Source organism: Hippocampus guttulatus, chromosome 2, assembly GCF_054856545.1.
Source record: "Hippocampus guttulatus isolate MCC_2025c chromosome 2, RoL_Hgut_1.0, whole genome shotgun sequence".
NCBI classification, from domain to species: domain Eukaryota; kingdom Metazoa; phylum Chordata; class Actinopteri; order Syngnathiformes; family Syngnathidae; genus Hippocampus; species Hippocampus guttulatus.
The window spans coordinates 15,257,767-15,272,019 of record NC_141262.1 but is presented as its reverse complement, the minus strand read 5'-3'; the positions used below and the strand labels follow the sequence as shown (position 1 = coordinate 15,272,019).

Genomic DNA, 14,253 nt, shown 5'->3' with positions numbered 1-14,253 from the left:
ATAGTTACAACCCTTACAAAATGTATGCCGCTGGTGGCGCGGGACTTTGGGTCTTCTCCTGGACCAAATTTGCTGTTGCGGCAAGCAGCAGCCATGTGGCTTCTGATTTCAGTGGAAATAGCTTAGCCTGACCCTAAATCCGATTCCAAAACACAGGTCAACCCCTGAGCCAGTTCAATCTGCCTCCTGCCAACTTCCTCCTTGCAGGCCTATGCGGTATCTGACCTCACCATAAGGACAGAAGCTTTTTGCACCTGCTGTACTGTTTTCTACACATGCCTTCTTGCTCCATCTGCCCTACATTTTAATGCACTCTACTCCGCTGCACTCAACTCAACTCCATTTCTCTATGCATCATTTACTCCTTTCTATGTTGTTATATCATTTTTCCTCTTCTTTTGTCCTTGCTGTTGCCTATTTGTCTTCTTTCCTTATGCGTCTTCCTTTTAAAAATTTTAGCACAGCAATTTTGGGAACATTAACCTACCTGTCTCAAAGCTCCATGCATTGTGAATATTCTCATTCCTTGTATTCTTCATGTAATTTCCAACGCTGTTGTCCTTCATTAAAACATGAACAAAAAACACTTTCCATGTGTTCTAGTCAATGTTGAAAATATCATGGCTGACATGTAATTTTGAATTTCTATCTTTGCTTATCCAGGATTTTAAGGGAGCATTTGGGGGAAAAGGAAGTTGAGCTATCCTTAACTTTTGACGCTATCGAGGAGACTGACCTGGCTAATTACACCTGCTACGTGGAGAACCACATAGGGCGGCGCCGTGGGAGTGCTATACTTCAGAAGAAAGGTACAAATGTCCTGCCACTTGTCTTCCTTTTTCTCACAAGAGTCCGACAATTGTAAAACTTGAGAAATTAGCCGAAAACAGAGATCTAACAGTGTCATCAGCAATGAGATGTCCACATAGGTGCGTGATTTATATGCCAAATGGAAAATGATTGAGAGACTATTGGGTTATGCCTTGTGTCTGGACGGTCTTGGACTGGCTAGTTTATACCAGGGGCTTCTTTCCATAGGGATATGCCTAGAACACCTCACCAGATAGGTGTCCAAGAGGCATCCTAACCAGATGGCCAAGGCACCTCATCTGGCTCCTCTCAATGTGGAGGAGCATCGGCTCTACCGAGAGCCCCCGCCCCCCTCCCCCGTCCCCACCACACCCACCCCCACCCCCGGGTGACCGAGCTTTTCACCCTATCTCCATGGGAGAGTCCAGACATCCCTGCTGAGGAAACTCATTCCGGGCCGCTTGTATCCGCGATCTTGTTCTTTCAGTCAAGCTCCACAGCTCGTGACCAAAAGCGAGGGTAGGAACACGGAGTGTAAATCTAGAGCTTCACCTTTTGGCTCAAATGCTTCTTCACCACGACAGACTAATGAAGAATCTGCATCACTGCAAATGCTGCACCGATCTGCCTGTCGATCCGCTCTTCATCCTCCACCTCAATTTACTTGAACTCTCCCACTTGGGGAAGGGTCTCATCCATGTGGATGGAGAGGACGTGATACCCTTTTCTGACTGAGCACCATTTGGAGGTGCTGCTTTTCATCCGAACCGCCTCACACTCGGTCTCCTCAGAGCTCCCTGAGGGACATGGTCAAATGACTAATATCTTGGACGGACAGGTGATGTCCAAAACGTGCACAGCCAAACAGTGCCTGGAATGACCGAGGAATATGAGATAAGAAAAAACATGATCTCATCATTGCCACTTTTGAGATTCAGCTTAAAAATGCATGAGAGTTTACTTTGTAAAACATTTACAACATGCCTTGTGGCATCTGTGGCCACAAGCCAGAGACAGAGAGAAAACTAGAGACAAAGAGATAGTGACACAGTGCAGGGGAGGGGGAATTCTCTCTTTCCTCGATTGCGTTGGACAACAGGTCTGAAAAAGGTGTGCAATTGGATATGAATATACTGGGACATTGGTTTGAGAATGACCACAAAAATAAACCTACAAATAGCAAGAGGAAACACAGAATAACACGTACAAGAAATGAAACAGAAAAATGAAAGAGAGATGGAGAGGGAGGCAGTGAACTGAAAACAGGTCCCACTGTCTTTTGCCTTGGGTGTCAAATCTATCTTAGTATACTTAACTAGCACCCCAGAGACTTCAGGATGCACGCACTCACACACATACACAGACACACTCATGTTCACATGTGCTCAGCAAGATCATACTGACTCACCTTTCCAGTGGGGGTCATCAGGGTAGGTCATGATTGCTGAACACAATAATAAGTAGGATGAAGAGAAATGTGTTTGCATGCGTGTGGTCTGGGGGCAGGCGTGTTCTTGGGTATGAGCATGTTACTGTACTTGAGATATACACACAAATTTTAAAAAAGGTGACTTTTGTGGGTTTAGTTTGCATTGCTGTGAAACTGGACCGCATCAACTGGAAATGATTATCATTTGCTCTGTGTGACGCAAAGACAAGAGTAAAATAAAGTAGCAGTTGTAGTCGTAGTCTGAAGAAGCGGCACATAATCACAGTGGCAGAATGTTGCTCGAAATACTCAGCAATAATATGGTGATAGAAACTCATTCGTACCTCCAATACTCCAATATATTCTTGCTATAAAAGATATTCTCAAATAAAAATGTCAATACTTTCAACACTTCAGTCATTTGAGGTAATGTACAGCATATCATTAAAATGACCGCAATGGACGTACTAAGCCAATGTATTGACTTGTGTCTATCTTGGGTATACCCGTTTATTGGGAAATCATTTTTCTTCCTCCACACTCAGTGCATAATGCATAAGCGGAGTAGCACCCTGCTCTAGAAGTCAGTCACAAGGTAGATAATGGCAGACTGTAAATGGAGTCATCTCATGCAGGGAGCTGTTTCAGCTACTCAGCTAAGATGAGCTTGGTGATATTTGGAAGGTGCTATAGCAACACAACAAACCTTATTACACTCTTTAGGTAAAACCACAACACAGAATGTGAGGCATTTATCCAGTGCCGGTTCTGGGGAGGGGCCAAAAGGGGCCAGTGCCCCTGTAGCACTGATTCTGGCCCGCCCTGTGCCCCCCCCCCCCCCCCCTCCGAACGTAGACTATACAGTAGCGCCCAGTCGCCGACGCCAAAGGTGGAACTAAAGTGCCTGGTTTAACATTCTAGTCGGACCTTTTAGCACGCTGCACCACTGAAAAAAGATGAGTGCGAAGATGAGAAGCAGCCTCCAGAGAAGCAGTCCCAAGATTACCACGACGACGAATGATATTATATTGTCAAGGTAAGACCACAACACAAAACCAAGCAGGCCCGCAACAGTAGGGTTGCTGAAGTGTAATTCCTCTTCACTGTTAAAATTTTAAAGTTAAAAATGAAGAGACAGATGAAGATCCTGAGAATGAGGAAACTGAGACTGTCTGCATGTGTGTGTGTGCGTGTGTACGAGCGCGCACGTGTGTGTGTGTGTGTGTGTGTGTGTGTGTGTGTGTGTGTGTGTGTGTGTGTGTGTGTGCGTGTAATTTTTTAAATATCCCTTTTTATTTTTTAATGTTTAACAGGAACAATATGTAAGACATTGCCTTTTAAAATTGGGACAATTAGATGAACATCTAGCTTCAGTGTGTTTGCAATTTTAGTCCCTGGTCAGGCTGTGTATTTATGTATTAATTTATATTTACTGAATACAATTAATGAATAAATAAATGAATTAATGCATGAATGCTATGTATTGCATTCATGAATACATTTTAGACAATTATGTCTGTCTGAGTGCCTAAACAGTGTAAGTGTAGCAAGTTAGTGTATATGCTGTCCACGCAAAAATTATGTTTACATCTATTCGGTTTGTCTTTTTCCACAGACATCAACAAATGTAAAGAAGACCCGCCAATGCAGAACGGAGTTTTTCCACATTAAATCATGGGAAAACATACCTCGTGTCCACTATGAATGATGATAGATTAAGCAATCTTGGTGTACTTTGCATTAAGTCTGGAAGGTCAAAAGAACTGAATCTTGAATCACTTCAGACGGTTTGCCAGAAATCACCAAAATTGCAGAATACAGTTGTTGTAATAGTAGGGGCAGCTTAAGACTGTTCCACAAGATCTGCACCTATTTGAATCTTTTATCAGCACTTGATTCAGTACTACTGTAATTATTATACTGTTTTTCATTGTCACTGTAATGTTATGTCTGCAAAGGTTTAAAGGTTTGATGAAAATAAAAAGTCAAATAATTTTTTGAATCTTTGTCTTTTTGCCCTGGGTTGAATGTGCCCCTCGATCAAAACCCCTGGCCCCAGCCAGGCCCCCTCAGTGAGATTTATCTAGAACCGCCACTGCATTTATCATGACGTGGGCAGAAGATGAAAGCACAGTGTTAAATGCTGCTAGGGCAAGGCAGACCTCTCTGGGGGAGAACTACGGTGATGCAGGCAGACGTTGTCCAGATACAAATGGAAAAAAACTTTTATTTGTGGAGCATATAAGCCAAGTATAGCGTTTAGTATGAATGTTTCTTTTCGGTCACGATTTCAGACAAAAGTGTGAGCTTGATACGAAAATAATTCAACATGACGGTCCTTTTTCAAACTGGCCACCAAAATGAAATTTGGCCAGAGTGTTCCTTACAGGACATGTTTTCAGAAAAGAAAATTAAAAAAATATATTTGACAAAATGGACTGCTAATGCCGTTGTGTCAATGCGAATTAGGCCTCATTGCTTGAAGTAATAGTATCGAAAAGAAAATGTTCAAACAGCTTTCAGCCATCCGGATAGTAAACTAGAGGAATTGCCTCCGGCTCGTGGACCTGAAGAGGCCTATATCTGGATATTTTTACATGCCTGGCAAGCAGCAAGAGTCCAATAGCTATTTCATGGTTGAAGCCAATGACACAAAGATTGAACCTCGTGCCTTCTCGGCAATGGGCATGGGGAAAATGTGAGTTTTCTTTGGCAAGGGGGAGGACACTCAATGGATGCCAATCTATGATCTTCAAGCCTCTTTGGGACCAGGAAAAAAAAAGTGACACTATTCTTCCATACATTTTCCGGTTGTGATGTGGTCTCATGAATCAGTGACAACGGGAAAAAGATTGCAAGGCAGGCATGGAATGTTTGTAGGTGTGGGTAAGGCGGTGCCAATGATTTCTTCCTTAGTCCTAACTGTCCGTTGCAGTCGGATTTAGTCCTTTTTTGTGGCGGCCCCAAACCAAACTGTAATGGAGGAACACAAGCCTGATTCAATGACTGCTGTGTAGAACTGTCTTAGCAGCTCTTGTGGCAGGTCGTGCTTCCTGAGCAGCCTCAGGAAGTACATCCTTTGCTGAGCCTTTTTCAGGAGGAAGTTCATGTTGTCCTTCCACTTCATGCCTTGAGAGACTATGATTCCCAGGAACTTGAAGGTCTCAACGGTTGACATGGAGCATTTGGATCATATGTGGGGCAGCTGTGGTGAATGATGCTTCCTGAAGATTAACAACTGGACCATGATCTCCTAATGATGGGGGTCAGGCATATGAATAGGTAGCAATACCTTGCCATTATCATCAGTGTCCATACGGAAAATACCCAACATACCGCATGTGGGGAAAAAAGTCCGTGGAGGAGGAACATGACAGCATGCTCTACTCCAATGCCAGGCGGGTAGGCGAACTGCAGCGATCCCGTCTGGACCTGCTGCCTTCTTTTCCTTAATCCTTTGCAGTTCTTTTCTCACCTGGTTAGTAGAGAGGAACAGATTGGTGTAGCAAGAGTGGGGATTTAGGAGAGACAGGGTGCTGACCAGTGCTGCTGCATTGTCTGTGTTGGGGGGCAGGGGTGCTTGTCTGATCAGACCGACTGAAGTAAATGTTCAGATCATCGTTCACTGTTTCTCAACCATAGTGTCCAGTCATTTGCAGCTGGAGATTGTCTTCGGGCTCGTCCTCCTCCTATTCCTGTTCAGCTCCTGAATCTTCGTCTTCCTCCTTGAGGTGGCTCCCTAAATATCCTCTCTGATTTTCTCCCTTTATGAGTGAGAATCTTCATGTCAGGGAAAGACCCTATATGCGTTTTACAATATAATCCATTTCTGCCAAGAGTGTGGGCTGATTTGTTTTTTTCAAAGTTCAGTAGCCGTGCTAATAGCAAGCTCTCTGTTTCCCTCCTTCTGGTGCGACGCCTCGGAGCAAGGTCATGTCAGAGTGCCTGAACGCAACACAACAGCCGAAACAAAGCACATGTTATGCTAAGTTAGGACACATTATTAAAGCTTGATTTCACACACAATGTCTGATGGAATTAGGAGTGTGCTCTACCAGTCACCCAGTAGGTAATTGCCAAATGCATCTATGTTTTATGTGTTTTGCCGACACACACACACACACACACACACACACGCACACACACGCACACACACACTCACGCACACACGCACACACACACACACACACGCACGCACACACACACAGGCTTTGTAGCAGCAGAAAGAGCTGCCTTTAACCAACACCACGAGAGTCTTACAGGAAAGAAAAAAAGGAGGTCTGGAGAGACAGAATGACAACAGAGGAGTGCACTGGGACATGTTTGGTTCCCCTAAAATCAGTTAAATATTTCAGGTTGTTTTATTCGGAGTTGTTCTTTATTTGTCATCAGACCGTTTGGATTTTGTGTATTTTTTTGGTGTGTGATGTCATCATAGAAGGTTACCAGTGACAGCGAAAACAAATAGTGTGTATGTTTCCTTTTAGACAAAGGGCTTTGCAACACATGGTTAGCCATGCCAACATAAAAAACTACAGACCTCTTGTTGTTGACATTATGCAGAAAGTCAGTCTTACATACAGAGTATAATTAAGTACAATAGCTAATCCAGCAAAGCCTTATGACTTCATGCCCTCACAATTAGCTGCATTCAATTCCTCTTCTAAGAAAAATAAAAATAAAAACGGCAATTCAATGTTAAAATGGATCTCCTGAGCAGCAGTAGTGGTTGACAAGTGATTCATTAGTAATGGAAAAATGTGTGACAGTTAGATGAAGGATAGCTAAAGGAAAGGGGAGGGAAAGGGAGGAAGATGGAAGGCTGGAAGCAGGGTAGAAAGAAAATCTTTTGAAATAAATGCTATGATGAGGCAGTCTGAGGTTCTGTAAGATTAGTGCAAATATTTGATATTTAAGAAATCTACCAATTCCATCCCCACCCCCATGTTCTTTGTCACTGTCCTATTACGTACTGCAGTACCATGAATGTGTTCTGAGTGGAAGTCAGGTGTCACAGCGTTGGAGAGACGTCTACTGGTGGACGTTGGTAACACTTTGTAATGCAGTACATTTAAAGAATGAAAACAGCTTGACGAATGCAAAACCTGTTCCAGGAAGTGAAAATGAAATACTTTCACCATCACTCCTATCGGAAGTGAAAATCAAAGACTTTCAGTTTTCCTTCCTTTACACCTCCATTCTTCAGGTGAGACAGGCATGTGTTGTCTTTATGTTTGTTCCTGGAATAAAAGTTATTGGTTTTGATCAGGCAGCAGTGATGGAGTGAACGTTGAATGTTTATGGATTTTTAGCTACAGTCTCAGTGTTAATTTGTGTGTCATGACTTTTCTTCCAAGCACTTTATTTATTGTTAGTCGTTCTTGTGCCATTTGACTAATGATTTTCTCTGTTTTTGGTTCACCCTGCAGAGAATTCGACTAATTGTACAAGAAAATCTGCCAGACTGTAGTTCTTTCATAATTTTGTGTTTTGTCTGCCGTTGTGTCAATGCAATGGAAAATCACCCTCAAAGGAAAAGCCCATAGCATGCTCTCTTAAGCTTCCACATTTGTCGAAACCTACTACAGACACATTTTTTGAAATTGAGATGTCTTTCACGAAGGCGTGCTGAGATCAATTCCTGGGTCACAGGCAGGCGGTCGAAGCAGGGAGGAGAAAAGGAGGAACACATTGAAAATGACCTGCTTTGAACTGTTCAACAGTCTCGGCAACTAATGAGAAGCACATTTGGCATCGAAAACGGCATGGCTACTGTGGATTATTAACACATAGATGGAGGTTTATTTCACTTCAGACAAGGCAAACATCATTCCTGAGGCCTTGTACCCCGAAAGCGTCTTTAGTTGTTTGTTTACATGTTGCACACAATAGAGCCTCACTAGTGAATGCACACATTTCCCTGCAGCTGCTCCCTTCACAGTATCGATAGATGTGGGTGAGATGTGGAAAGATGTGTGCAGATATAGGGGAGATGTGGTGAAATCTTCAAGTGCCTACCTGGTTTTCTGGGTTTTGAAGCTGCCCGTGTGCTCAAGAGAGAGCAAGATGGTAATAGATCACATTTACAATGGTCTCATTCAGCAACCATGATCATCCATCACTATCTCACCACTCCGCTCCACTCCTGCCTATGATAACACTATCAGTCAAAACTCACTCGCTTACAATTCTTAACTGGGACTTTTTGTACAGAGCCGGTGCAACATGCCATCGTGAAGTCTTCAGTCACACATATTAAAGGCAACTTTTTAGGTGTTGACGCTCAACTTTTGTTAATTCAAGGAATTTACTTACTTGAAAGATCCTGATGTAAATTCCTGAAGAGTTTAGGAACTCGAACTGTGGTACAAATCAGTCTTTCCCAACTTTTGGGGGTGGTGCCAAGGCACATATTTGACGCACACTTTACAATTTACATTAGAAACCTCACGGCGTAACTCCAGACATGAACTTCAGAAAACATTTACAAGTTTATATTGGAAAAAAAAAATTGACTTACTCCGTATCAAATCTCAGCCTGTTTAGCTGAAGCCCTTTTTTTTTAATATCAACAGGTGGATACACAGGTTATTTGGATATTCTGCTATTATCTAGCATGTAGTTATTTCCAGTCTCTGTATATCACTACAATAGATGAACAAAGATGCACATTTTGCAGTGAATACATTTCAGACCAATGATGCCACCTCTGACCCGATTAACCTGTCATGGCACGCTAATGTGCCAGGGCACAGATTGTCTAACTTGTGATTTCAAGTTATCTGTAATTATGTGATCCAATTAACTGAGCAGTAATTGAAGCTTCAGTGACACTATACCAGATCAACCAGGCTTTTATCGCTCCTTTCATAGTTCTGGAACAAAGACACTATCAAATTGAACTTATTTCTGTCTTTCACAGTCAGATCTCTCTATTGAACGGATCTACTGGTAGAGTTTCTAATTGCCAAAGAAAGCAGAGAAATGTTCATGAATAATTGGCAGGAATGTTCAACATACTAAATAATTAACAAAATCAAATCAAAAGAGAAAATCAGCATCTGCATAATTTGCGCTGACGAATGAAGGAATAATTGCAATTTAATAGGTGTATTCTTGAAAGGATATTGTGTCACAACAAGGCAGTCCAATAAGTTCGAGCTTCAATCATGTCACACTCAAATCTGCAGTAATGTGACCTCTGAAAAATTATCTGCCTCATTAATTGTATGTATTTGTTTATTTTATTTTATTTTGGGGGGGATATGTCACTAATCAAAACATATTTTTGTTCTGTTTCCTCCCTCTTTCTTTGACTGCAGATATGTATCGTTTGGAGTTGGCTGGTGGTCTGGGTGTCATATTATTGCTGCTAGGAGTACTCACGGCCCTTTATAAGTGCTACAACCTGGAACTTATGCTATGCTACAGGAGACATTTTGGCAGTGATGAAACGGAAGATGGTAAGTTTTCTGTTTTTCTCTGATATGGTGTGTTGACCGGCAACTCCTGTTACAATCTGTTCCAATGCAAACATACCTAACTGCCATTTTGTCAGTTTTGCCACTCAACTGGGATTGGCTCCCGCTCCTCGCAATCTGAACAGGATCAGCTTTACAGAAAAGAAATGACGAAATGCAGGAGCTGTATCAACAAGTCTGTCTTTACAAAGTTAATGCTCACCTTTGATTGACACCATCAAGAGAGTTGTTTATTTAATTTCTGTATTTGTTATTGGTTGTAGTTAATTGCAATGCATCATACTGACAGATTTGATGGATTTATTTTTCTCTCACTAAATTCACATTAATGGTCAGTCTCCGAAATATTTGAAAATGGAAATATAAGCTGCAATTCACAAGTTATTATCAAATACTGTCACTGCCTTCTTAATGAAAGGCCAATCATATTTCACCTAAAATTGCATTATGTGTCCTGTATGTCTGATCAGATAATAAGGAGTATGATGCTTATCTATCTTATACCAAAGTGGATCTGGACTCTTTGGGCAGGTAAGCATACATTACATGCTGTATTCATGTATTTTCTTATACAGTACAGACACAGTATACAATACATGTTTTTCCACTCTGCTGGTGAAGTGGGCCATAGGTTAATTGAGGTAAGTTAGTAGTCAGTGAAGTGCAAGCTTCTATAAGAAATTGCAGTTAGTTAAGAAACAGCCATTTTTTTACACAGAGTTGGCTTTCTATGGCTCCTCCTGCTATTGAAGCATTTACATTGTGAAACCAGGTATTGTAAGGCACTGTTTCATTAAGAGTGGCATAACACCACTAGTTTTTCATCAGTTGAGCAGAGTCATTATTGTAACATTACAATGAGACTCAGCAAGAAACTGCAAAAAATAAAGACATTTTCAAACCTTTCCTGGCCAATATTATCACCTCTTGAATGAAATTACTCCCAGCAGCCACATAGCAAGAGTTGCAGTAAATACTGGAGAAATCTATTTGTCATTTGTTGTAGAGTGCCTTGTGGGTTCAGTGTGCTGTGATATTTATTTATTTTTTTGTTTTGTTTTTCTGTTTATTGGAACAAACCAAAACTGAGCAGTGTTGAACTAAGCCAAACTGAGTTGGTGCTGTGATGTGGAAATTACTTGTTAATTAATGTACCACATCACATTTACAGTACTTGCATATTTTAGCATTGACATTACAAACGGGACTTTGCATTAAAAAAACATTTTGTTGCATTTGAATGCAGAACAAGCAGTGACGAGGAAACCTTTGCTTTGGAGATCTTGCCTGACGTCTTGGAGAAACACTATGGATACAAGCTGTTTCTTCCAGACAGAGATCTCATTCCGAGCAGTAGTAAGTAGCCATCAGTCATTGAGCCAGCTCCTCTCTCGCTCTCTCTCTCTCATACACACACACACACACACACACACACACACACACACACACACACACACACACACACACATACACACACACACACACACACACACACACACACACACACACACACACACACACACACACATAGAGTCCCTAAAGCAGGGATACCCAAGTCCAGCTCATCATCAAACTTTGCGGAAGTTTGAATAGGATCCTGATCATTTGAATCTGGTGTGTTTTTGGGGAGGCAGACATCTAAAACAGGCTGGATAGAGCCTTTCGAGGACCAGATTTGGGCAGCCTTACTCTCAAGGCTGAACCATCCAGAGTCTATCATTATGTCTCAATGAATAAGAATTTATGTGGGAATGCATCTTAACTCACATTGCACTGACACACATTGTATGCATGTCTGAATGTGTATTGTCACAGTTATATGTCATGTAAACCATAGCATCATTATTCTTGCTTCCCCTCCGACACAAACACACACACACACACACACACACATACACACACACACACACACACACACACACACACACACACACACACACACAAAATAATAGCACACGCAAACTGTTTGTCATCATTTCTGGGGTTATGTGTCACTCTCCGTCCAACTCGAGGGGGAAATGTGACTGTTATTGCTCTATCTGTCAATGCTCTGACCTCACTCCCACATAAACAGTATTACAGATACACGGCATGTGGGTGCCGCAGTCTTTTTGGGATACTAAAGTATTTTCATTGAAAATGATTTCTTTTTCACATGCAGTAGAGATTATCATTATTGTCTTTCATTTTTTTCTGTGTCATCTGACAAACTATCTTTACCAGTCAAGCTGAAAATGTGGCTGTTGGTCTGCGTTTCCAAAATGACATTTTGAGGTTAGATCTTGAAAACAGTCCAAACAAGTTGACAGAAAAGATCTACAAAATGTCTATATACAACAACATCCACACAGACTCTTTTAAGAAATTATTGACCACAAACCACTGCTGTATTTTTTTTTCATTGTGTTTCATTTGCCAGTGATAAATCATCAATTCAATCAAAAGGTCTTAAATCTGTTCTTTGTGGGGGCAAAGAATTCTCCGCAATGTTCACCGGGAGGCCACCATTGTGGACACTTTGAGGAACAAATGTGTAATGTGATATAATTGCAAACCATCCATCCATCCATTTTCCGAACCACTTAATCCTCACTAGGGTCGCGGGGGGTGCTGGAGCCTATCCCAGCCGTCTTCGGGCAGTAGGCGGGGGACACCCTGAACCAGTTGCCAGCCAATCGCAGGGCACACAGAGACGAACAACCATGCACCATGACACAAAAATTCTGACGTGTCACATGTTAGGCCCACAATTTATTCCTAGACAATGATCAATAGTGTGACGGAGTGAAATGCCCACCACTCCCTGCCCAGCATGCTGTCGCTGTCTTTTCTGCTCGAGATCTCAGGCGCACGCTTACTAACCATGTGCTTGTTGTGCTTGTGGAGCGAAGCCCCGGTGAACCCCACGGACCCAGATTCTTGTCCTGTCATCCTACATGCCCACAAACGTTTTCCCTATTGCCTGGACTTTCTCTTTTTGGTCAACTTCTCCTTAAGACCGGTGCCTTCGGTGCCAGACTTGCAGTGTAGCCGCTTGCTCAGTCAAAGGCACAGAACACATTTATGACACCATCACTGGTCATCTGACATATCAACCATTGTGAACGACAAAAAGAAGTTGCGAGTCTGAGCTTGGAATAAGGGAGACACCCACCGAAAGAGTTCTGGCTCCACTACTGGGTGGGGAAATTAATATGTTTTTAAAGACTTTTAAAAATACAGTAAAATAAACAGAGAAATGGAGGAGAAACCCATTCAATAAAAAGCAAGCATACCTAATTTTACACATGTTCCATTTCATTTGTGCCAATCCAATTAATTACTGATTGCTGAAGGTTTGCTGGAAACATTATTTTTATCAATTCATGCAAATCTTGTTTAAATGAATCGTTTAAGGGTGTCGTGTTTTCTGAAAATTAATTAAGGATGTCACAAACATCACCAATTTATTTTTTATTTTTAGAAAGTCACATGCATCAAAAAGGATGACTACAAAACACAATAGATGTAAAAAATGTTGAGCTCAAATTTATAACCAAGGACACAGACCCTTGACTACAAATCTCTTGTTCTTCAAGGAAGGTAATGGTTTTTTTTTTCGTTTTTTTTTTTTCCTTCAGTTCGCAGGTGTGTTTGCCTGGGTGTTAATAAGAGGTCTCTGGCATTTTCCGTCAAATTACACAAAGGATAAAGAATTAGAGCACACTTAACAGCCATTTGTTTCACCCTGGTTGAAGTTTTTTGGATCGTGTTGTCAGAGGCATTCAGTCGAAAGCAACAAAAATACTGCTCACTCTGTGCCTCTCTGCTTTCATTCATATTGTTAGCGGGCAAAACTAGGAGGGTGGGATAAGGCAAGGGCTACAAGTAGCCCAGATCGATGAGAAAACAAGCAAGCACCATTTGAAGAACTATTCTATCAGAATCAGAATCAGAATCAGAATCATCTTTATTGGCCAAGTATGTAGAACACACAAGGAATTTGTCTCCGGTATAACACGCTGCATTAGTATCATCTATTGTCTCTCTTCATCACTAAGTTGATCAATTATACTTGCCAGTTAGAGTAATTAATCCATCATTGTGGTACACAAAGCATACATACGCCAGACACAAATAACACACTCAACCCTTGTCAATAATGTATCCAAAGATTCAAGTATGCACCATTCAACAGATGCTAACACTAAGGCTAACCTGTGCTAACGGTGCTGCTCATCTCAATCTTGAGCTGGCTTCGAAATTACGGGGTGACAAAATCGTTGTGGAAGCGGTAGCATGTAAATTAGTTGGCCAAAATGTAAAGATGGCTCTCTCACAGACACATTTGTGGAAATTGTTTTTGGCAGCTCACAAAATATTTACTTGGTTGTTTAAATTTAGACTTGATGGATGGGAGGGCACTTTTAAGACTCAACTCTTTATGCAAGCATTTAAAAAAATTGTCTGTAGTCATTCCCCATTAATTATCCTCTGCTCTGACTCGGTTGTCAAAGCCAAATGTCCTGCATATGCAGCTGTCACTTAAATGAA

At 41.6% G+C, this 14,253-nt stretch overlaps 1 protein-coding gene across 2 annotated transcripts in view; it reads left to right on the top strand.

Annotated features, from left to right (window-relative positions):
- il1rapl2 (interleukin 1 receptor accessory protein-like 2) overlaps positions 1 to 14,253 on the top strand; it is a 237,051-nt gene that overhangs the window by 214,886 nt on the left and 7,912 nt on the right. For both annotated transcript variants that reach the window (XM_086138595.1, XM_086138587.1), the window contains exons 9-12: positions 664 to 809; positions 9,562 to 9,702; positions 10,191 to 10,251; positions 10,967 to 11,076. In XM_086138595.1, the coding sequence (XP_085994721.1) occupies positions 664 to 809; positions 9,562 to 9,702; positions 10,191 to 10,251; positions 10,967 to 11,076 (458 nt within the window). The remainder of the gene's footprint in view (positions 1 to 663; positions 810 to 9,561; positions 9,703 to 10,190; positions 10,252 to 10,966; positions 11,077 to 14,253) is intronic.